Here is a 24,920-nt window from a genome sequence, read left to right as displayed (position 1 = left end):
GCAAGGAAAACAAAGCAATCCTTAGAGTAAATGACCCAAGGGCAGAAAGGGATGAAAAAACGGGGTCATTTTTTAATAGCCCAGGTCTTTTTCTGGGACAGTTCTCCCTTATGTTACCTATGCCTCAAAGACCTGGTCTTTACAAGGAGAAATTAAACAACTGACTTCTGAAATAATCTATCGAATAAGATATGATACTCTAATAATAGTGTATCAAACCAAATGAGATAATGCATATAAAGTTCTCTGCAAACCTTATAAAGAAAGAGCTACTGTTGCCTAGCTAATGTTTTTGACAAGGAGTTGGCTAGAGAAAAAGGGAAGTATCTATTCTTTTTATTTTTTTTTACTTTTTGGAGGGCAATTGGGGTTAAGTGACTTGCCCAAGGTCACACAGCTAGTTTTTGTGTTAAGTGTCTGAGGCTGCATTTGAACTCAGGTCCTCCTGACTCCAGGGCTGGTGCTCTATTCACTGTGCCACCTAGCCACCCCTGGGAAGCATCTATTCTAGGGTGAACTTGGTTCCCTAAGCCACCCTCCACCCCCATGCCCCTCATCCCCCTTTGCTTCTGCTGCCATGGTTTGTAAGGCTGCCATGGTTTTTTCTGGGCTTTCTCCTCTCAGTTCTTCACTGGGGAAAGCAAATTAGATGGGCCTTCTCTAATTCCCTGGCAGAAGATAAGGCCTAAAGGAGGGCTTTCCATTACAAAGGCCTTACAGAGTAAGAGTAGATAAGGTGCTTTTACACAGGGGCATTCATCAGTTAGTAGGCATCACCTTAATGGCTGGGCCAGGCCAGGTGCAGGGCTTGAGCTCACCTGTGCCAGGCTCCTGGCAGCAGTAATTAAATAGGTATTAAGGAGCTCCCATCCAGTGTTCCTTTACTGCATCATTAGCTGTGCCCTGAAGGCTATTTTCAGACCTGATGACTTAAGGCCAGGTCATGAGCAGGTCAGATAAAAGGAACATAGATTTAGAGCCCAGGAAGGAACTTTAAATAAAGGTTATCTCATTAATAGGAACAGATCTCAAAGGCCATATAGTCCAACCTCCTCATTTTACAGCAGAGGAAACTGAGGAGACTCAGGGCATGTAAATGACTTCTCCAAGGTCACAGAGTCAGAGGGGGAGGGGACTTTCCACTCTGCCTCCTGGTCCAACAAGGTCTCCAAAGATGAGGATACGGAGACCTAGACAGATGAAACATCTTGCCCAGAATCTGAGAGCTAGTGAGTGATAGAGCCGGAACAAGAAGCCAGTTTCCTCCAAAACTAAATCTGGTACTTTCCAAATCAGGCTTCTTTACCCTGATTGCCATTCTCTGGGAATTCACTTCCAGAGCCATAAAGGACACCACCCACTAAGGCCCTGACTGAAGCTGCTTTTCCCAATCTGTCATCACAACAACCACATTCTATTCAGTTCCACTACTCCCCACCACTCCATGCTGGAAAGAAACATTCCTCCTAGAAATAAGGAAACTGGCTACTGAATAACCTTCAAAATGCCTCCTGGTACCAACAGCATAAGAACAGATTAATAATAACAGCTAATGTTTATGTAGTGCTCACCAAGGGCCAGATACTGTGATAAGAAGTGCTTTACAAGGGGCAGCTAGGTGGTGAAGTGAATAGAGCACTGGCCCCAGAGTCAGGAGGACCTGAGCTCAAATTCAGCCTCAGATACTTCATACAAGACTTACTAGCTGTGTGACCTTGGGCAAGTCATTTACCTCCAAGTGGCCTTGCCTTCCCCCTACCAAAAAAAAAAAGTGCTTTACAATTATTATATCCTTTGATTCTCATACCACCCATGGGAGCTAGGTGCCATTATTACCCTCATTTTACAGAAAAGGAAAATGAGGCAAGCCACAGTGTTTGCTCAGGGTCACACAGCTATTAAATGTCTGAGGTCACTTTGAATTCAGGTCTTCCTGATTGCAGGCCCAGGGCTGTATCTACTGAGTCATCTAGCTAAAATCTGACTAAATGCTCAAAGGCAGAAATGTCAAGAAAGCAAGTACCATACTTAACCTATACAGTGTCTGCTGATTTGGAAAATCACCATGAAGAATGAGTGTCTTTCTGGACTAAGCTTTTTGCATCATCTTCTCTTTCTGCCAATCTGTATAAACTTGGATTTCCTTTAGGGTCACTACCTGCTTCAGGATGACTTTGGAGAACTAGCCTTCAAAAACCTAAAAAAATCTTCAGGGGCTCCCTACTGCCTCTAAGATGAAATAGAAAATCCTCTGACTGTCATTTAAAATTCTCCATAAGATAGTTTTCATCTACCTTTCCTGGTTTACATAAAGGATTTTGCAAATCTTAAAAGCATTATATAAATGCTAGCTATTGTTATTATTATTTCATATTACTCCCTTTCATGAATTCTCCATTTTGGTCAAACTGGCCTGCTTAGGATGGTTTCAGAAAAAACTGGAAAAACTTATACAGACTGATGCAAAGTGAAGTGAGCAGAACCAGGAGAACATTCTACACAGTAACAATATTGTAACAAGGATCAACTGTGAAAGACTTAGCTACTCTGACCAAAACAAAGATCCAAGACAATTCCAAAGGGTCCGGGATGAAAAATGCTATTTACTTCCAAAGAGAGAACTGTTCAATCCAAAGACTGGAGCATTTTTAAAATTTTATTTTTCTCGGGTTTATTTTTGCGTGTGGTTTCTTTTACAAAATGGCTAATATGGAAATTACAGGGGAAACGGCCTGCTAGCTGCTCCCCTTAAGTGACATTCCACCTCCCACCTCCATAGACCTTTGCCCAAACAATTCCTCCCCCCATACCCACCTCAACAAATTCCCCAGAATACACTTCCTCACCTCGATACAAAGAATACTGGATTTAAGTACAACTTGGGGGGGGCAGGGGGAGAGAATTTCTCTCCTTCATATTACTTTGCATAACTTTTGTTGATTCCTGTTTGGAAGGTTTTCATTTCCCTGTATCTAGCTTTGCAAAGAATAGGTCCTCAAGACCTGATCAAACTGAATTAAAATGAAATAGAAAGTGGAACTAATACAAGAATTGTTTTTGCTGCCCATTTCCTGAAGGTGGTATAGGAGGTGGACCTAGGCCCCTAAGGCAGAGGTGATTTTGGGGGGCCTAAGGAGATTCACTTTTCACAAGGTTTCTAAGCAGGAAAGAAAAGTCAAGAACTGGAGATAGCAGGTTTTAACACCAGTGAAAACCCAATTAGTCACTAGACCTCCCTACCCTAAGGGGCAGGTTGGTCACTACCTTCCCTCCTTCAAATTCCTTGGTTGAATCAGCCCAGTCAAGCCCAAGCTGGCAGAAACTCAGAAGCAGTTTATTTCACTCATTCATTCAACCACCCAACAACCATTCAGTACCTTCTAGGGCCAGATATTGCACCAGGCACTCCGAATAAACACCAAATCAAATAGGTTCTGTCTTCTAAGAGCCTCCCTTCTCCACAAGGGAAACAACACTTAAGTAAATAGGCAATGTATACAAAGTAAATACAAATCATATTCAGGTGAAGAGGAAAGATACTCCCTCAGAGATGGGACAGAAAATTAGATAGGTATCCTGAAGGAGTTGGTACTGTAGTTGAGAATTTAAGAAAGACAGGCATTCAAGGGAAGCTAGGTAGCACAGTGGATACAACATTGGGCCTGCAGTCAGTAAGATCTGAGTTCAAATCTGACCTCACACACTTATTAGATGTATGATCCTGGGCAAGTCACTTCTTTCTACCTCCTTTCCTCATTCCCAAAAAAATGAACTGGAGAAAGAAATAGCAAACCACTTTAGTATCTTTGCCAATAAAACTCCAAATGGGGCCACAAAGCGTCACATGTGACTGAATAACAACAGGCATTCTAAGAAGCAGGGGTGAAAAAGTCTATTCTATGAATGAATGAAATTAATGGGAAATATTCATTTATTAAGCCTTTACTATGTGTAAAGCACTGTGCTAAGCCATGGGGATATAAATAGAAAAGCAAGGCATACTCTGCTTTCAAGGAGACATTATTTTAGTTGGAGGAAAAAACATAAGAGGTCAAATGCATGGAGGTGGGAGATGAGAGAGCCAATACTAGAACAGCAATTGGGCCAATGGGTTACCAGTATTCATTCCCCTCCAGCTTCCTTTCAGGCACCTCCAAGCCTCGGGGTCTTCTCAGCCCATAACCTTCCTCTGCACCCTCTAACGCTTTCTCTCACTGGTGTGTCCTTCCCAGAGCCTCCCAATGGGACAGGGGTTCATTCCAGACATCCTTCATTTCCCCTTCTAACTCAGCTACTAATGCTTTTCAGCACCCCACCTCCCACTCCACTTTCTGCTTCCTTTTGCATACAGTCTTTCCCAAAAAGAATGCAAGTCCTTAAAGGAAGAGATGATCTTTTTGCTTGTATTCATATATTAGAGCTAACCCCAAGGCCAAGCACTCAGCAGGCACTCAATAAATGCTTATTTTCTTCTAACCTTTGGATGAACTTAGTGTGCAAAAAGACCAGGGAACTTCAAAGCCTAGGCAATAACAAGGTCTCAGACCTCAAGAATCCAGTAGGCCCAGCAGTTACATCTGAGGCTATTTGGCTGCCTGATTCAGCAGATTCAGGCTCAGTGCTTACCAAGCTGTGCCCCCATTCCACAGCCAGGTGGTAAGTTAACCCCTTGGCAAACTCCCAAATTGTTGAGTATCAAGGAGGAGCCATCAGGAGGCAAAGAATTGCATAAATACATTCCCACCAAGGAGAAAACCAATCCAACCACTGCTAACAACTCACATTTACAAAGCGCTTTGCCTGGCCTCACAAAAATCCTAGGTAAGAGTGGCGTGTCCCTATTTTACAGGGAAGGAAACAGCATCAGAATGATCACAGGAACTTGACAAAGGAGTAAGAATTAAAAAGAAAACCCTGCTCTCCAGTCTCCAAGGCCAGCATGCTTTCCACTATACCAGAGGACCTATGCACAACTCGAGCAAACATCTTTTCCGTGATCCTTAGGAACGTCCGCTCCCCTCTCCAGCCTGGCCAGTCTTCAGGACTTCCCATGGTCTCCTCTGAACATTCCGGGTCCCAAAGGCCGGGCCCAGCTGCCCCTCCCCACCTAACCATTACACATCCAAACATCTGTCTCTTTCCACTTAGCCTGTTCAAGCCCCACTCATTCTTCAAGGATCCAAACTCCAATCTCATCACCTCAACACAAAACCTTCACTGACTGCTGTGAAAACTTTCTCACCTACTCTCCTCTTACCACACTTATATCTATTCCATTCAATGGCTCCTCACTTGGAATGTGTCAAGTTCAGATTATAAATTCTCTGAGAGCTGGGATTCTGTGATAGCTCCTTAGGAAAATAGTTAGCATTTATACAGTCCTTTAGAGCAACAGGGTGGTACACTGGATAGAGTGCCAGGCCTGAAGTCAAGAAAACCATCTTCCCGAGTTCAAATACAGCCTCTGACACTTACTCACTGTGTGACCTTGGGCAAATCACTTAACCCTGTTTGTCTCAGTTTCCTTACCTGCAAAATGAGCTGGAAAAGGCAAATAGCTCCAGTATCTTTTTTTGGGGGGGGCAATTGGGGTTAAGTGACTTGCCCAAGATCATATGGCTAGTTTTTGTGTTAAGTGTCTAAGGCCGGATTTGAACTCAGGTCCTCCTGACTCCAGGGCCAGCTCTCTACTCACTGCACCACCTAGCCACCCCCTACAGTTCCAGTATCTTTGCCAAGAAAACCTCAAAAGGGGTCACAAAGAATCGGACAGAACTGAAAACAACAGAACATATGGTACTTTACATTTTGCAAAGTGTCGTGTATGTTATTTCATCTGATCCCCATGACAATCCTATGAAGGAGGTGCCATGATTATCCCCATTTTAAAGATGAGGACACTGAGGCTGAGGTTTAAGTAACTTTCTCCGGTTTACACAACTCGTGTCAGAGGCAAGATATTAACTTCGGTCTTTCTACTAGAGCTAGAGGGATCTTGGTATTGTTCAGTCTGCCCAAAAGGACCTTAGAGGTGGCCAACTCTGATTTCCTTATTTTGACTGATGAGGAAACTGAGGCCCAGTAATTTGCCCAAGATCACACAGGTGGCAAAAGTCAAAGCCTGGGCTTTCAATGACATTCAGGGTCCCTTGAATCTAAATCAAGCGTTCTTTCCATTTGATTTCTCTACTGCTTTCTATCAGCCCCTCCCCACGGCACCTAACGTTTCTGTGGATATTGTAGGTGCCCTACAAACACAGGCTGGCAGAAGTGGTCAGGTCAATGCCACAACCACACTTTCTAAACCAAAAACAAGGCTCAGCACAGCCTGACAAAAGAGACTCCTTCTTTCAGAAAGCCTCATTCACAAGTGTGCTCCCTTTTCCTGAAGTCAGGATTGTCCTAGAAAATACAGGTCACCATGGTAATACCATAGCAGACTCACATATTGTATACCCTAGAAGGAACCTCAGAGATCATCCAGACCAACTTAATATGCAGCACAACCAAAAGGCAGCACTTCTGAATATTTTCATTCCCCTTAAAGTAGCAGGGGACACTGGAAAAAAGCCTTGGGTGCTGTAGTGGAAGGCCTGAGTGTGAATACCAGCTCTAACACTTACTGCTTACTGGACCCTGGCCAGGTTAGTTCACCTGAGTCTCAGTTTCCTCAGCTGTAAAATGGGAGGGATTGTATTAAATGGCTACTAAAATCTCTTCCATTAAAATTTCCTCTAGGCAGCTAGATGGCTAAGTGGGTAGACTACTGGGCCTGAAGTCAGGAAGTTCAGGCATTTTCAGTCCTGTCCAACTCTTCATTATCCCACTTGGGATTTCCTTAGCAAAGATAATGGGGTGGCTTGCCATTTCCTTCACCAGATCATTTTACAGATGAGGAAACTGAGTCAAATGAGATGAAGTGACTTGCCCAGGGTCACACAACTATTATGTGTCTGAGGCCTAATTTGCACTCAGGTCTTCCTGACTCCAGGACTTCCAATCTATTCATTGTGCCACCTTCCCGCCCAGGAGTCAAGAACTGAATTCAAATCCAGCCTTAGATATTTAACTATCTGTGTGACCCTGAGCAAGTCACTTCAACTGTTTGCCTTAATCCACTAGAGAAGGAAATGGCAAGCCATTCCAGTATCCTTATGACTGTGGAGAAATGGGAATAAGGCCACCTACTTCACAGAGTAGTTGCAAGGGGCAAATGAGATAGCACATGTTAGGGGCGGCTAGGTGGCACAGTGAATAGAGCACCGGCCCTAGAGTCAGGGGGATCAGAGTTCAAATCTCACCTCAAACACTTAACACAAAAACTAGCTGTGTGACCTTGGGCAAGTCACTTAACCCCCCAACTGCCCTACTTTCCCCCTCCAAAAAAAGCAAAAGGAGATAGCACACGTCATTTTTGTTGTTGTCAAGTCATTTTCAGTCACATCCAACTCTGCATGACCCCTTTTTGGGGGTTTTCTTGGCAGAGATACTGAAATGGTTTGCCATTTCCTTCTCCAGCTCATTCTGTAGATGAACTGAGTCAAACAGGGTGAAGTGACTTGGACAGGGCCATGTAGCTAGTAAATAAGGCTGGATCTGTCCTCAAGAAGATGAGATTTACTGATTTCAGCCCCCGAGCACTACTCACTGGGCCACCTAGCTGCCTTAACATATGTAAAGCACACACTTAAAGGGTTAGATAAATTCCAGCTATTATTATTCGCTATTAATAGCTCTGACACTGGAATGGCAGCACCCAAACCAGGCAGAGATTAAGGCAATCGCCACTGTTAGAAAAGAAAGGAAGTGAGAGCAGAGAAAGGTGTAAATTAACTCTTCACTTTACCAGCTGGTTTTGAAAGTCCAGGCTTCAAGCAATACTCACCCTACCCAACTCTCCACACTTTTCATCCTAGGTTGACTATAGTTCCTGATTTCTCTTATAATTAGGACCAATTAACATAACTGATTAGATTTAGCCTAATTTACTTGCATGCACACAATGAGACTAGATCAGATATTTATTATACAACAAAGCAACCAAACCCTGAATCAAGGCCTGGCAACTTTAGCTCCCACTTAGAGCCCAGGTTTGGTAAGTGAATTCTCAACAGATACCTTCTTTGGCTTTAAAATTAGACTGGTCAATAATGACATAGATAATCAGAACCTGAAGGAACCCTTAAAGTTACAGATTCCAACTCCGTCAACAAACCAGTCCCAGAGAGGTGTGAAGTAACTTGCCCAAAGTCATATTCCTAGGTAGTAACAGAGGTGGGACTGGAACCCGGGTCTCATTCCCTAGGTAGGATGCTGTTTCTTCCTCTATCCCATATAGCCTGTCTAGTTTCCTAGTCTTTCCACAGCCCTAGCCTAACACAGGATGATCTCCAATCTCCCCTACTGCCACTCAGGTAATAACTGGTACTTACACAGTCCTTCAAAGTTTACAAAGTATTTTCTTTACAACCAGTCCCTGAGGCATGTGGTGCAATTAGGACTCTTTTTTCCTCACAGACTGATTAATATTTTTTTACAAATACTTTATCATCAAGCAAAAGATTCCTATATTTATCATGTCATATATGTCTGTGTGTCTATATGTGTGTGTCTCAATCTAGCACACAAGTATTAGCCTCATTTTACAAAAAAAAGAAACCGAGTCTCAGAGAGGGAGCGGTAAAGAGTAAGCCTGTGTGAAAGTTTGTAGTCTTACTCATTCATAGCCCCCCCCCCCCCCAGCACACACAGGAGGACTCTTTACATGACTTTTCCTGTATCTTATTCTTTCTGATCTGAAGGAAACATTAACTTCCCTCTATCTAGTTCATTTTGGATACTATGAATTGATTTCCTTTTACTCTAGGTCAGGCCCTCAAAACCCAAATACTAAATGCCTTAACTTCCATAATTGTCCTGCTTCCAGTCTTCTCCCCTCTCCAATTCATTCTCTATCCTCCTACCAAAATGATCTTTGTAAGGTACAAATCTGACCATGTCATTCATTCCCCTACCAAAAGCCTTTAGTCCCATCCTTAGCCTAACTACAACCTCGGGCCAGCACTTCAACCCTCCACAACATGGATCCCATTTAGGTTTTCAGACATGTCTTACTACTTATTAGAAATGGCATTTCAGGGGGCAGCTAGGTGGCGAAGTGAATAAAGCACTGGCCCTGGAGTCAGGAGGAACTGAGGTCAAATCCGACCTCAGACACTTAACACAAAAACTAGCTGTGTGACCTTGGGCAAGTCACTTAACCCCAATTGCCCTCCCCCCCCCAAAAAAATGTTATTCCAGCCAAAGTAGACAAGGACTATTACCAGGCTAGAATTCAATACTCTTATCTCCTCTAAAAGGAGCAGTACCCTCATGCCAGGAATGAATTTCCCCCTCTTTTTTTTAAGACTTGGTATCCTGGTCCTTTCTTCTGGGCATAAATCTCTTGATGACCCCAAATATTATTCCAGCTGTCTCCACACTTAATTTTCCTGACTTTACTTATTAGTGTATACATTGTATTATATCCCCCTCCCCTCTTATAAGCTCTTTGAGTGAGGACTCTTGTTTTTGTATCCTTAGCACCAATGTTGCTAAATTGTTTTTGAATTAAAATGTCAATTAATCATATCCCGTTCTAGAATCTAAGATGAGCCTCTCTGTATGTACGATCAAGTTCAAGCTTCTTAGTTGTACTTTTAAGGCTCATTCTTCCTATCCAACTTCCAATATTTTTTTGGTCTTTTTTCTAAAAATGGTAAATTTTAATTTTTTTCAAAGGTTGTATGCCTTCTCTTTTTATGTCTAGTCATTTTCTGACATAGCACCAACAAATAAGCCTTCCCCTGTAATGAAGAAAATGAGTTCAGTAAAACTGACGAGGGCATCTAGTCTGCATAATTAACAGTGTTTGCAATATTTGCCACCCTTTCCCACACTCCACCGACAGAGGGAAGCGCTTCTCGTCTCTCCTCTAGGGCCAAAGGCTAGCCATAATGACTCAACCTTCTCTTTCATTTTAGTGGGATTTTTTTGTTTACATTACTGGAGTCAGTGTGTATATTATTCTCCTGGATCTTCTGCTTGCTTCACACTAGATACATTCATACATCTTTCCACGTTTGTCTAAATTCTATGCATTCATCATTTTTTTTATGACAAAATAAAATTCAATTCCATTCAGACACCAATGTTTGGCATATATGGAAATTTTCTGCTTTTGATTTCCCAATCCAGTAGTGGGAATGCCTGAGTCAAAGGTTATTAAAAACTATTAATGACTTTTCTAACGTATTCCACCGTTTTTTCAGGATGATCTAACCCATTAACAACTTTGGTGTATTAATGTATTAGTATGACTGTTCCCCTCAACCCTACCCAAAGTGAAACCTCAGAGTTGTCTGGATTTGCATTTCTCTTAGTGATCTGGAGCAATCTTTTCCATGGTCCCTGACAAGTTTGCAGTTCTTGTTTGTCGGGATCCTTTGGCCACTAATCTATCGGGAATGTTTTTTGGTCTTATGTATTTATATTAATTGCCTATATACCTCTCTTGGATTTCCAATCTTATTTCCAAATATCAGTAACCATTCTTTCTTATTTTCTCATAGAATATTAGGACCCAGAAAGGACCTTAGAGATCGCCATTTGAGAAAAGCTGGAGGCCCCAGGACTATTTCATACTTTACCAATGAAAGAAATATGAGTTCTAGGCCCTCCCTCCCCTCTCCCCCCCAAAGAGCTAAAGAGCTAAAACTCTCACTGAGGTACCAATGTGGAAAAAATGGTGGATCTGGAGTCAAAAGATCTGTGAAACTTGTAGACTTGCTACTATCAATGTCACCTTTGGCACATCTCTTCTCTAGAACTCACCTTTTTTCACTTATGAAATGACAAAGTTGGAACAGATAATGTCTAATGGTCTTTTCTAGATTTAAATATATGCATGCTTTCATGTTATTTAAAATTAGGAGAGGAATAAATAAACATTTATATAGTACCTACTATGTGCCAGGAACTAAGCTAAGTGCTTTGCTTCCTCCCTACCCCCCGGACCATTAGGGTTAAGGGACTTGCCCAGGGTCACTCAGCTACTCAGTGTCTGAGGCCAAATTTGAACTCAAGTCCTCCTGACTCCAGGCCCACTACTCTATCCCCCGTACCACCTAGCTGTCCTACTAAATGCTTTACAAATATTACCTCATTTGACAGAGTAGGGACTCTTATTTTATACCTCTCACATCCCTCTGTCACATATATAACAGTGCCAGCAACATAGGTGTTAGCTACTGCTATTAAAATTGGAAACACTAGAATTATTCCTATAAAATCTGGGTTCTAGCCAAGTTTTAACACTTACTAGGAGTTACTTTAGGTCACACACTAGTATGACCTTAGGCAGCAATGTTCTCATCTCTAAAGAGGGAGGAGAGGTAGAAGGATGGTGTGATGATCTCAAAGGTCCCTCCTGGGGCTGACATTTATATTCTTTGTTCTAAGGTCACTTTCAGCTCTGACAGCTGCTACTTCATACTCTAAGGCCCCACCCAGTTCTAATAATCTATGTTCTTTAGTCTATCCCAGCTCTAACTTTCTGTGATTATACTGATACCTTAAAACATGAATTACTGTTTTAATGTGGAGTGGAAATGGGGCAGAGTAGGAAAAAGAACTGGTCTAAAAGTCAAGAAGACTCCAAAAGTTCATGTCTCTCATCTGACATCTACTAGCCATGTGACCCTGGTTAAGTCACTTAACTACTCAGCATCCTGGGCAATTCTGAGAGCATAAATTACAGAGAAGGTGCTCACATGCACCTTCCTGAGGTGAATTTCCTCATCTAGGAGTCCCATTTACCAACAAAATTACAGGTTCAGTCTCTATCTCTATCCCTATACCCTAATGTTAATATGATGCTTTCAAATATCAAATATCAAGCAAAAATATTTGCTAACTGCAGCAGGTTAGTGGAAAGTGACTAGACTGAGAGGTATCAAGCCTGGTTTAGAAACCCCAGATCTTGGACTGTCTACCAGTGTGACCTTGGGGCCTCAATTTCCTCATCTGTAAAATAAGAAGACTGGATTAGATAACCTCTGAAGTCCCTTCCAGTTATAAGACTAAGAACCTATCACTAATTTATAACATTATTTCAGGATCTATTTCCCATGCATTTACTCCTACATTCTTGTAGTACCCTACAGCAGCTACTTAGGTAGAACAGAGCTCTGGATTTGCAGTCAGGAAGTCCTAAATTCAAATCCAGTCTCAGACACTAATCCATTAATCCATAGCTGTATGACCCCAGGAAAGTCACTCAATTTGTCTGCCTCGGTTTCCCCATCTGTAAAATGAGACTAGTCATAGTACCTACCTCAAATGGTTTTTGTCAGGATAAAAACCTGATATTTGTAAAGCACTCCGAAAACCTCAGAGTACTATATAAATGTTAACCATTATTATTGTCTGTGGGAGGTCCTTGGATACTGCCATGGCCCCGAAAGTAACTGGGGCTACTGACAGCGATACAACCTTGCACCCCTATGCCTAGTAACACCTCCCAAAATCGAGTGCTAAAATGACTTTTACACCTTCCAACCTCACCCAAATATCCAAGCATGTTTTAACATGCTTTTAAAAATACATGTTTAAAAACAACTGCTCAGAATCAAGCCTGGGGAAGAGCTGCAGGTTTACTGCAGGTTAATAATGGAATGAATCTGTGGGCACTTACAGTCAAGGCAAGAATGGTATTATCTACTGTTTAGTTTACAGGAGATCCCTAACCTACATCCAAATCAAGAATCTCCCTTGCTAATGAGAGTGCCTTTCTACTCAGTTAGACCTACAAATTCATAGTAAGGGCTAAGTCCGAAGAAAGAACCTATCTCCAGAACCCCACAGATTAAGAAATAACAGTACTTCATGTTTTGCAGAAAGGCACATCGGCTAAAGGACTGGACTCGGAAATCAGAAAAAGACCTGGGTTCAAATCCCCCTCAGAATGCTCATTAGCTGGGTGAGTCACTCAACCTCTCTCAACTTCAGTTTCCTCATCTGTAAAATGGGAATAATAACAGCACCTTCACACAGTGTTTTTGAGAATCAAATGAGATAATATAAAGCCAATCGAAAACCTTAAAGTGCTATATAAATGTTAACTATTTAATCATCACACAGCAGGGACAGGCCGTATCACTATCACCAGATTTGGAAATCAGAGCATCTAGTTTCAAATGCCGGTTCCTTCGATTACAAGCTGTATGACAATAGAAAGGTTTCTCCACTCATTCCAGCCTCAGTGTCTTCATCTGCAAAATGAGGGGGTTGGACTAAATGACCTCTGAAGTCCCTTCTAATGCTAAAACTAGGGAATTACTTAGATGAGGAAACTGGCTCTGTGTCAGGTTAAGTGACTTGCCTCACACGAGTAGTGTAAGTCAGATGTCTTCTCCTCCTGGAAAGAAAACGTGAAAGCAAAGAGACTTTCCTAGTATTTTTGAGGGTTCTCGTTCCAGTGAGAGGAGACTCTGCTTTTAAGTTCTATGTTTACCCTAAATTAACCCTCAAGAAGGTGAGCCAAGAGCCAATGGGAAACTGAAATAAATCTTACTTAGCAGTGGGTACCGAAAGAAACCCGGTGGGCAGCACCACTTACTCAGGCCCCACTCAGATTAATAAATAACAAGTAAAAGGCTGATCAACAGCTAATCTGATCAGGGAGAATGCGCCAACCTCCAAGACATCCTTGTGCTTGGAGAAGAGCAGCAGACTCAGGAGCCCCATGCCCCTTGCTAGCCCCCGTGTAATCTTGGGCAAATCACTTCACCACTAACCTTTTACTCTATCTGTAAAAATGAAAGAATAGCACTTGCTAATGTACAAATGGAAGCAATGGAATTAATCATTCCGCCACCATTAATCACTAACTTTACAGGGTTGTTGTGAGGCTCAAATAAAGCTATATTCAATGTTGAAGCCCTAGTAGAAATAAGATACTATTATTGAAAAGATAAACTCTAAAAAAAAAAAAAATACATGGACAAATGTCCAAAAGGTTAACTGAAAAGAGAGGGAAAAAGGTCCCTTCTAGAATTCCAGGGTCTAGCACACCCAACAGCATTCCAGTGAAGGAAGGTTGAAGACAATACAGGTACCCTCCCTTAATATCAGAAGACCTTTCATAGGAAAGCTTCTTTCTTAGCTTTAACACACCCTCCTGACATTTCCTTCATGACATCAGTCAACAAATATGCAGAAATTAACGCTTTAGAGATTACTAGCTTCTAGAAAGGCAAACGCTGTGTTGAAAGGAGTCAACCAGCATTTTTTTAAGTGCCTATAATTTTCGAGGCACAGTGCTAAATTCGGGGGATACAAAGAAAGAAAAAAAAAAAGTTCAAAGAACTGAACTCTGGTCCCAGTCAGATGACCTGGATCCTGGTCCCATCTCCGTCACAAGTCAGCTATGTGTCCCGGGGCAAATTAGTTTACTCTCTCTGGACTTTAGTTTCCTTATCTTTAAAATGGGAATAATAACAATCTCCCTACTTCAGAGTGGTTTTGCGTATTCCAAGTACAAGTGAAAGCACTTTGAAAAAATAACGTCCCCGGTAAAATAGAATTACCCTTGGACTCTATTCATTTAAAGACCTCTCAGGGGGAGGGCAGAAGGAAGCGGCCCAGGAAACTAGCCCTCCAGGAAGAGTCTAAATCTCTCCTTTCCCGTCCAAACAGTAGAAGGGACAAAGAGTGGTGAGCTTCGAAACTGAACCTGGCTCCACCTTCCTCCAGTCACCTACCAGACCCAGTCAGGCCCGGCTATTCCCGGGAGCCAATGGTCGGGGGGAGCGGGGGAGAAAGAGGCTGGCCCAGAACAGGTCTAATTTCACTGAGGCCGGCGTCTGGGCTCTGGGATTAAGCCCAGCCCCTGCCCCAGGGCTGTGGGTAGGGTGACTGGCCAGGCCCAGTTAATAAAAAGCCTGAGGCAGACTAAAATAGAACCAGCGGAAATAATTACAAAGTCCTAAAGGATCCTACGGGCTACTCGCGCCCCCCTCCCCACCCCATCCCCCACCTTTGGGAGAAGAGGAATGCCCAGTTTACCTCTGGGGTTCATGTCAGAAACCCTCATTCTAGACCCTTGACTGAGTTTACATTTAATTTCCACGACAGCATTTTTCCAAAATTGCATTCAATTTTGGGTAGTCCATTTCCTGGTTGGGGGGTGGGGTGGGGTGGGGGCGGACCTACAGTTTGCACCTGGGAAAAGGAGGGCAATTAACTAATTTGTTCTATTCCCAACCCGCAGTAACCCAAATCTAGTTCCCCCTTTTTTTCTACCAATGCCCGGATCGACCCCAATCCCAGCCTCGTCAGGTGACTCCCTCCCCCCTACTGCTTCCTAACTAGGGGATTTCTTCGGCAGTGTGGAGGCAGACGTGGCGTCTAGTACGGACTTGCTCCCTCCTTTCCTCCCCACCCGGGCCAGACGCCAAGAAGGGAATAGAGTTCCAGTCATTTCAAGGCCCAGTGAGCACTGAATTTAGCCGGGCCTAGGGAGGGTTATCACCGCAAGATCAGCCCATTGGTCTAGGCCAGGCTAACAGTCTTGCCAGAACTCCTGGGTCTCCTCACCCTGGGTTTTTCGTAAGCAAAGCTTAAGACCGCATCTTTCCCGATTTCTTTTGGCGGGGCGAGTTTTCCCACCCTTTGGCGTCCTCCCCACCCCCTACCCCAATTTCCCAGTCCCTGGAAGGGCCGAGAGAGCGCTAAGCACTTATCCATTCTGCTGCGGCACCCTCGGGGCTCCTGTGCTAGGCTAGACCCTCCTCCACATCAGTCCCCTACACCCCAGCACACAATCCCGCCCCGCCCCGCTTCACCCCCTCTCAGTCCCCCATTCTAGGTCACCGCTGCTCCTAGAGGTCGCCCCCACCCCACCCCCCACCCCCTGCACTGTGTCGCCTCACAAAGGCCCTTTGTCCCTCCGATCCGCTCCCGGGCAGGTTCCTGAAAAGTTAAACACGTAAAATAAATAAGAGAAAGCGGGAAGAGGTCGCCTGGGGCCCCCGGGACTAGGGGGAGAGAGAAAGGGAGGGAGGCGCCAGCTCCGGGGCTGGGACCAGGCAGTGGCAGGAAAAAGGAGCCCCTGGTCAGCTCTGACTACGAACACCCCACAAACCCCACCTTTCTGATTTTCCCACTGTTACACTCCCTCCCTTCCCCTGCGCTCAAATGAATGCTTCAGCTACTGGTCGGGCGTTTTCCATTGAGTTAACGCCCTAAAATACCCACCGGGAAAAAAATAGATCCCTTCAAAAGGAAGAAAAACGAAATAGCCCCTTGCTCATGGGAAGAATTTAAATTTTAATGAGAAGTTAGGGGATGCTTCTTCTGCCGAGAAATGGGGGGTAGGTGGGAGCAAGCTGGAAGGAAAGGGGCCGGGAGGATTCAGGGAAACTAAGTGGGGAACAGGGGCCGATTCCACGTTCTGCTGGCCCTCGGCGCCATTCTCCCAAGACCCCAGCTTCCAGGACCCAGGAACTCGGTCTCTTTCCTCCTTCCCTTCCCACAGTCCCTCACAGTCCGAGCTCTAGGCTACGCGTCCCAGCGCGCCGCCGCCGCCGCCGCAACCGCCTCAGCCTCCCACTTTCACAACTGCCCGGGAACAGACGGCGTGACCTGGTAAACAACACAGGGCAGGAGAGAAGCTAGAACGTGACAGGTCACAACTGCGGGGACAAGTGGTGGGTAGGAAGGGCCTAAGGCTGGAATCCAACCAAGCAAAATGCCCTCCTCTCTCCAGGCCAAGTTAGTTAGACCAACTAGCTCATATACTCCATGCTCAGAGAGAGCAAAACTAGTTGTTATTTCAAGTAAACCCTATGCAAGTCCTAGCCCGGCTGGGCAGAGAGGGTCACTAGAAGCAGAGGGAGTAGACAGCCGAAGGCTGGATTTAGTTCCAGGAGGTTTGGGGGGTGGGGGGTGGAGGGCGGGTGCCCATGTGCTTCGTTTTATTGCTTTGTTCATTTTACACCTCTCGTTTCAGCACCTGGAAAATTGGCACTGCCAACCATTCCCTAGCCCATAAATCTTTCCCCTCGATCTGGGCAGCTTCCTTCTCTGCAGATGTTGGCAATCAGGTTTGCAAAATTTCAAAGTCATTCATTGCAGACGGGTGAAGGGAGGCAGGGTTGATTGCAGCAACACACACAAAATCTTGTCACCTTAGCAAAGTCTACTGTCATCACAGCAACCCCCTTCCCCATTCCCCAGGAAAAAAAAAAGTCTTGAACCGCAGAAGGGCAGGAGGTCTCCCCACAACTTTGCAGACAACAGCTGCAACATCAAAGAATCAAAATGGAACAAGGCAATTCACCACCACCCCTAGTCAGTAGAACCCTCTACCACCCTCCCGTACAGTCCTGGATCTCAGTCCGGGTACACCCTGGGGTCGGATAGGCAGAGTCTTGACTGCCTGACATCAGTGAATCAGCCATCGGTAGGAGCTCGGAGACTGAGACCGTAGGCAAGGGGAGGGTGTATATATGGCTGGGTGCATATTAAATACACTGAAGCTTACAAAAATCTTAGTCAACAAATCTTAGTGGGGGGGGGGAAAGGGGGAAAAGGCAGTGGGAAAAGATATTTTTTAAAGAAAAGAAAAAAGTTTTACCCTTCTGTTTTTTTTTGTGGGATTTTCTTCCTTTTATCTTGAAGGGGTTCTGAAACTGAAAACTACACTCTTCGGGTTGGACTAACCTCTAAAAGCTACCTTGGAACTATCTCCCCCTCCCCTCCAATCCCCAGCGTCCAGCTACTGAGTCAGCCAGCTCTTCCCCGGCCGAAGACTCGGGAGGAAGGATATTGCAAACCGAGACTTCTGAAGGCTCTCCGACCTGCTTAATTCCCATGATGTCTGCTCTGACTCGGGCTTTCTCTTTCTGGTTTCTGCCGCAAGAATATATCCAACTAGCTGGGCTGGGAGGTCAACCTCCCCCTAAGCAGATAAGCCAGACCAAGTCCGAGGCCGCACCATATGGGACAGTACAGACCCGGAGGGTGGGAATCGGAGAAGGGGTACAGTGCAAATGAATCTCTAGCCCCTGAAGCAGCTGCCCACTATACTTCAGGACACATACTGTTCCAACGGAGAGCAAATCTTTTCCAGGAAGCTCCTTCACAAGCTGAGAATGTTTCCTTTACCCGACCCTAACTCCAGTTAGCCTGTGCCTCCTTCAGCCAAGGAACTCAGGCTCACTCCGGGTTGAGCAGAGTAGACTGGGCATGGAATGAACTCTTCAGCTGAAGCCTCCAACGGTTCTCAAGCTTTCGAGAGTTCCCCAGTCTGGGCCCAGTCTCAAAGGGAAAAGGGAGATCTAGTTTTCTCCTTGTCCGAAACTCTACCAAAATGCAATCTGTCCGGCTGGAGCTGGGCACGGCTACTATGTCCGCTGCCCCTCCCGGGAAGGAACTGATTCTGATCGTGTCCCTAAGTCAGAGGATGGTCTGTTCCATACCTCCAAGGGAACACTCCCAGTGGACTGAAAGGGTTGCAGAAGGAGCAGATAAGGAAGATATCCAAGTACATTCACTTAAGGGACTAAAATCCTTATTTCATGGAAATTCTTCCCCACTGTCCTCCCCAATAGCCTAACCCTGGGTATTCCACATCCCGGTGTCACAAGTTCGAACTTCTTATTTATATCAGATTTTAGAAATCTGAAGGGGCTCGGGACAGTGTAAATCAGGAGGGTCAGGAGGCCACAGCTCTACACTGAAGGGGAAACAGAGTGGCCAGAAGTGGTAACCGGGAAGTGAGGTCGAGTGCCGGGACCTCGAACCCTTACTTACCCGGGTGCGAGTGGAGGTTGATTCCCGACGGCATGTACTTTCCCGGCGGCAGGGGAGCCGGCAGCCCGGCAGCCAGGTGGCCAGAAGAGGAAGGCAGGCGGCCGGCGGCCGTGGCAGCACCGACCCGGTGGCTCTCCATTGCCAACCCGGACAGTAGCGGAGGGGGGGGGCCGTGGACAGACCGGGGAGGCCCCAAATCTCGGCCATCCATCATCTGAGTGCCAACTTCCAAGCCGTTTCGTTTTCCTCCACCCCTCCCCAGGCGCCCCCCCCTCCCAGCGCCCCTCCCCCCCTCCACACACCCCAAATCAGAGGGGTTTAAAATATAAGCCTCGGAGCAGTTCCATGGTCTTCGGCCGGCGGAGAGTCCGCTGGGGGCATTTTCTTTGCCTGCGGTGGGGAGAGATCAGAGACACAAACCCTGGAGTTAGAGCTGTTCCCTCCTCCGTACTGCAGCCCCGCTCGGAGCCCGGCCAGCAGGTAGGCTGGAGCCGGCGGAGCTCTCCCAGCCCTAAGAGAAAACAAACAACACCCTTTCCACCACCAAAAAAGGGAAACCACTTTGAAAAACCTCACAAGTGTCTTTTCCCCCAAAGTCTCCCTTTGCCCCTGAATGAGGCAGGGAAGCTCATTAGACCCAGCGGATATTTCCGTAGTCAAAAATGTATATAAATGGACCATCGCATTTCAGTTTTTTTTTTTTTTAATGACCGCTATTTTCTACCCGTTCGGTCTTCCTCAGATCTAGGCTTTCAAAATATTACTAAAAGGAAGGTTGTTCTGCCGCTCAACTCCCCTCGACAGACTCACAATCCCCGGGGCAGCTTTCACAGGTTCTTTTTTCCCCTTCTCCCCACTTTTTCTCCAGAAATTTTGAGCCAGAGAGGGGAAGGCTAGCGTTGCTTCTCTCGGAAAGACCGGATCCCCCCCGCAGAAATATATTTTATTCCAAAATGTCACAGATTTCAGCTTTAAAAACAGTGAAACCTTTTGGTTCTGAAGATTAAAACGTCTCACTAAACATTTGCTTAGTATCTGATGGGAAAAGTTTAATATTTAACCTTGTTAGTTCTTTAGTTTAAATCGTTTCCCTTTTTGTCTTCATTTTGAATTGTATTTTTTTTTCCTGAATCCACTATAAATTGATCCCCATTCCTCTGAGTTGGTGAGAGCAAGGGTTTTAAAGTGGTTTTATTATCAAGTCGGGATTTTTCTTCTTTCCTTCCTGCCCTTCAGTGACAGCCTGTCTCAGAAAATTCGGTGAGACGTGGCATACATTCTAGCCTTAGGATTTGGTAGAAATATAAAAAACAAAACAGAACAAGATTTGGTTTCATTTTCGATAGACCCTGTATGGAAAAGGGAGGTCGCTAACCCTGGACGGGGGGGGACGGGGGGGGGGGGGGGGGGGGGGAGGCGGGGGGGAGGGAGGGGGGGGGGGGGGGTGGTATCAAGTCTACTTCAGAGTATGCAGTAACCCTCAAAAAAAAATAAACTGCTGAAAAAAAAAATTCCCCTCTTCTAAAATCTGACTGTTTTCAGTAGAGGGAGTATCCTCCTCCCCCACCCTCCCCACCCCCTTGTTTGGTAAATATTCCCGAAGTTCCAATTTAAAGCTGTTTGTTTAAAAGATTTGTCCTTTGCTGGTTTCTTGGGGGAAGGGAGAATCAGTTTGGATACATTTTCCCTCTCTTTTCAAAAGCAAGCGGCTTGAGCAATTACAAGCAACTGATTTTTTAATATTATTTTTTAAAAACTATACAAAAAACCCCAGTAACTATCTCCCCCAAACAAAAAAAAACTAAATCCCTCCCCAGTCTTAGAGCCCCACATCCCAAAGACAAGTCCCCAGTATTGGGTTTTGTTGGTGTCTTATCTGCAGAGTAAATACTAGCCGGGAGTTTGCCACATTCTCCTTCCCTTTGGACTTGCACATAATTTAAGCTTAAAATACCCTGAACCAAAAATATCTACCTCCAGTCATTTACCAAGGCTTCTCTTACCAGCTTTGTTAATGGTTTCTTATTTTAACCTGGTTTTTACTTACAAACAGCTCATCCGTCCCTCGTCCCCCTCCCTCTCTCCCATTCTCTGGTTACCAGATGAAACATTTACTTTTTAAAATCTAAGATCGCCACAACCTTGGATACATGTTTTCCAGCTTAAGCACAGCGGCGGATGAGCTTCACGTGATTTAAAAAAAAAAATGTAACTACTGCTTTCAGAAGATGGACACAAGACAAAAAAAATGGAGAGCTTAAAGTTGAAGCTTCTTATTCAGATTATGGAAAGGGTTGATTTATCTTTCTGTGCACTGCGTTGGATGATTCCGACTTTTCTTCTCCCTTAAATGCAGTTAAAATGGCTGAATTCCGGCTTTTAATTAAAAACAGCCTATAATCTAAAATGTCTCTCCCTCTTCCCACCGCTCTCACAGACTGCAGGGGCACGGAGGGAAGCTGGGGTATTTTTTTTTTCCTACTGGAGAGTAGAGATTTTCCCTTCTAGGTTGTATTTTTTCTGAAGGGAAAGTCTTAGGGAGGGGGCTAAGGTGGGGAAAACGGGGGATAGTGGAAAAGTCCAATGCAGCTCGGATCTCAGAAAAGTCCCTGCATTCCCAAGTAGTTTGAGGGTGGAAAGGGTTGACGTGAAGAAGGCTAAGGAAGGCAGGTAAGACCTAGTGGATAGGAAACCGAGGTGGGAGAGCCAACTATTTAACTTTCCAAAAAAATAAGGGAGTGGGGAAAAACCTACCTGCTGGAGCGGATGGTCCCCTTCCCGCCTAACCGCCTCGCCTCTCGGCCATCCTGCCGCCTGCCCCCCGTGCTTGTTTCCCTCTCGGGAATTATATCCAACTCAGACTTTTTGCCCGCCTTTCCTTTTTTTGGTATGAAAATGTCCTTTAGTCCATCCGTTCGGCTCGCCAACTCCTCCACCCTCCGGCAAACAGGCTCTGGGACCCGGCTTGCTCTGCTTTCCTGGAAAATCCAGCTTTCTTTCTCCAGAGGTCCCCGCTTTTTAATAAAATCCAGGTAGCACTGGTTTAAAGAATCCCAAATCTCCATATACAGCCCGGGATTGGAAAAGGTACATTACACAACCCCCTTTCAAGTTCCTCTCGCTGGATCTAAAAAAAAAAAAAAATGGGGGGGGGGGGAGGGAGGACAACTCTTTAGCAATGAAACCAGCATTGTTCCCCTGCTCCCTCCTCCTCCCGGGCTGGCCAGCCAGGATCTCATAGTAAACCTCCCATTGGTTCTCTGCGCTGCCAATCACGCTCATGTAAACACTTTGGCCCTCAGCCATTCCTATAAAACCAATTATGGACCAAGGGGCTCGAACAGTTTCGAGGCTCCCCTCAGCGGGGCTGAATGATCAAAACTGGTGGTGAGAATTTTTCCCGGCCGTTTCCAGGCAGCCCTCCCCTCTCTACCAGTGGACCCCCCTCCCCGCCCGCCCTTGCCCTCCTCCTCCTCCCTCTCCCTCCCCCACACCCCCTCCCAGTCTGGGCTGACTGATCAAAATAGTAGAAGATGGTTGTAGCTGCAATTCAGTTCTTTTCATTCCGCTGTTTAATGGGAATGCTGTCAATTTCCTGCGTACTGGGGACCTGGCAAAGGGACGAGGACTACAGAGTTTGTAGGATCCAGGGGAACCAGAGGAGAAAGGAGAGCTTTGAGGCTGTTTGCTTTTCTTCTCCCTAACCCCGCGTTCTCCATAGTCTCCCTCCCTCCCTCATCTACCTCTCTCCATCTCTGTCTCTCAGCCTCTCTGTCTCTCTCTCACACACACACACATATATGCATAAACACAGACTGCATCTCCTTTTCTTCCCAGATCTTTTCCAAGCTACACAACCATGGAGGATGGTGCAGTAACAATCCAGTTGTGTGTAGAATGGGAGGGAGGAAGAGACATGATTTATTTTTTCTTTACAAAGCCACCATTCATTCTCTCTATGGGGGTGGGGGGTGGGGGAGCAAACGCAGTTTTCCTAGCCCCAGTTCCTCCCTGAAACGCAATGTCAGATCGTTAATGATTAATATTTTGGAGAGGCCAAGGCGGCAGCGGGTGAGTGTCTATATAATCTTCTAAAGGGGGTTCCTATAGAAACGAAGGTGGGGGTATGGGTGCGTGATAAGAGCTGTCCCTGCCTAAAACAATCCCAAGCTGCTGTGCTTTAGAGCTGAAGAAGCCACTTACAGTCGTTAGTCCTCAAGCCCCTCCCAAACCCCTCTTTCAGAATCGTCACCCCTCCCCCCAAAAAATCTGAGCAGAAAACAGGATTAAAGCGGCTGAGCTAGAGTACAGAATCCCACTTGATTCTGACATTTCATCCTATTTGCATTTCTCTGCGGGGCCTTCTGAAACCTATTAAACTGTAATATTAAAAACTCTTGGCGTAGGTCCTCTTCTCTAGCCGCTGCACACCCCCATCCCTTTCCTCTCAACCCCCTGCTCTCTGTCCCTTCATTCTCTGCTCCCAACTGGAAGGAAGGCGGGGTGGACTGCAGGCGGGGGGGCGATGTGTTTAGCTAAAGGAAAGCAGCAGCCAAACCCCTAACTGCTTTACTGGCCGCTCATACTGGAGGGAGAGGAAGGAGGGGGTAAAAGTCCCCCCAATTCCCCAGACTTTGTACTTTCCATACTGCCCTTTCAGCAAAATCTCTCTCGTGCTCGCCTGCCTGCAGAGAAAAGAGTACCTGGTTAGAAGGAGAAATAAAGAGACTAGCGACTCAGTAATCCGGGAGGCAAAGCTGCCTGAACACCCAGCTAGCCTCGGACTCAGTCCCCGAGCCGAGCCGCGGCTGGAGTCACCGCGGAGCCTCCCTGGCTCCGCGGTGACTTCCCAGACGGGGGTCAAGCAAGATCTGGTGGAATATATCTGGGGCTTTCTCTTGAAGGGGAAAAGAATCGGGGAGAGTGGGGGAGGGTGTATGGGAGAGACCGTAACTGAACACAATGAAAAATCTAGTGCTTGTCTATTTCCTTATTTTAACTAAATAAAATTAACAAGACATTGAAGGGAAGAAGTAGGTCCTGTTCTCTGATTAGGAAAGGAAGCTGAGTCGTTTTTTAATGAAGGCTTGAGAACCCCAGAGTATTCCCCAATCACTTCAAGTTTAAGGATTCGGTCAGCCCCTTTTATTTTTCATATCCACTTCTTTTAAACTTTCAGAAAAGAGAGCATTCTGGTACTTCGACCCCATTCTATTTTCTTTTCTCGACTTTTAGAAAGAAAGAAAAAAAGGGGGAGGTAGCGCGGCCGGGGGGGGGGGTCTAATTTAATTCCAGTATAAATTTAAAAAAAAAGTTCAGTCTCTGGAGGGCAGTTTCAAGTTGCCCTTCGCCAAAGCCTATCTAGCTGGTTTCTAGGCTGCCCTCTTTTGGAAGCAGAAGATCTAGAAGGGGAGGGGAAGAAGGCGGGAGGCGGGAGTGGGGGGAAGGGAGAGAAGAGGAAAGAAAGAAACTAAAATAGTAATGAGCCAAGGAGGAAAGCAATGTCTCTATGTTAAAAGCAAGGAAGCGCTCATCTAAATATCACCCAGGCACCTTCGGACTCGGCGGAGAAAAGGACGTTGACTTGGGTAGGACACTACAGCGAACGGCTCCCAAATTAACTGGAGGATCCTCGGAGAGGGAAGGGGTGGGGGGGGGGGGGGGTGCTGAGAGAATGAGAGTGCGAGAGACTCGGGATGGGGGGAGGTGATTGCAGAAAAAATTAATGCAAGTCTGAAGCTTATATGGCTGCCTGAACTGAATGCCGAGGGATCTTGAGCGATCACTGGAGCAGCAATGAATGACAGGCGCTCTCTCTAAGCTTTTTAAAAAGTAGTTCTTTATTCTTTGAAAACCTTGCAAATTCAACGCCCCCCCCCCCCCGCTTAATACATACCGGTATTCAGATTAAGAATATCCTACCGCCACCCCCTTTCTCCCGCCCTCACTCAGAAACCGGAGAAGGTCTTAGATTCTTGGGTGGAGGATTTTTTAAAAATTTAAAACATAATACAGTCCTGAAGAAATAAGGGTTCAATCGCTTACTGGTTGGGGGGGGGGGGGGA

At 45.5% G+C, this 24,920-nt stretch overlaps 1 protein-coding gene and 3 long non-coding RNA genes across 12 annotated transcripts in view; 2 read left to right on the top strand and 2 right to left on the bottom strand.

Moving 5' to 3' along the window:
* The window catches only part of LOC138158646 (uncharacterized), a 316,165-nt gene that overhangs the window by 131,291 nt on the left and 159,954 nt on the right, over positions 1-24,920 (bottom strand). The window lies entirely within an intron of this gene.
* TNRC18 (trinucleotide repeat containing 18) overlaps positions 1-24,920 on the bottom strand; it is a 160,239-nt gene that overhangs the window by 129,148 nt on the left and 6,171 nt on the right. For 2 of the 6 annotated variants that reach the window (XM_069084748.1, XM_069084749.1), the window contains exons 2-3: positions 21,610-21,982; positions 18,856-19,245 (exon numbers count right to left, since the gene is read on the bottom strand). In XM_069084748.1, coding sequence (XP_068940849.1) covers positions 18,856-19,069 — 214 coding nt within the window. In that variant the 5' untranslated portion in view covers positions 19,070-19,245; positions 21,610-21,982. Of the gene's footprint in view, positions 1-18,855; positions 19,246-21,609; positions 22,063-24,920 lie in introns of those variants that run through there. The other 4 variants (XM_069084751.1, XM_069084750.1, XM_069084752.1 and 1 more) reach the window with 4 other exon arrangements.
* On the top strand, positions 16,502-17,805 carry LOC138158647 (uncharacterized). The gene is made up of 3 exons (XR_011167694.1): positions 16,502-16,686; positions 17,051-17,144; positions 17,722-17,805. It is a non-coding gene; the product is annotated as an uncharacterized lncRNA (long non-coding RNA).
* Positions 22,378-24,920, top strand: part of LOC138158643 (uncharacterized) — a 52,955-nt gene continuing 50,412 nt past the window's right edge. For 2 of the 4 annotated variants that reach the window (XR_011167688.1, XR_011167690.1), the window contains exon 1: positions 22,378-24,443. This is a non-coding gene — a long non-coding RNA (uncharacterized lncRNA). The remainder of the gene's footprint in view (positions 24,444-24,920) is intronic. The other 2 variants (XR_011167687.1, XR_011167689.1) reach the window with 2 other exon arrangements.

The sequence above is a fragment of the Petaurus breviceps genome, unplaced genomic scaffold (genome assembly GCF_028583685.1).
Source record: "Petaurus breviceps papuanus isolate PSGF00001 unplaced genomic scaffold, PetGlider_PUasm1.0 175, whole genome shotgun sequence".
Lineage (NCBI taxonomy): Eukaryota > Metazoa > Chordata > Mammalia > Diprotodontia > Petauridae > Petaurus > Petaurus breviceps.
This window is presented reverse-complemented; position numbering and strand designations above follow the sequence as displayed.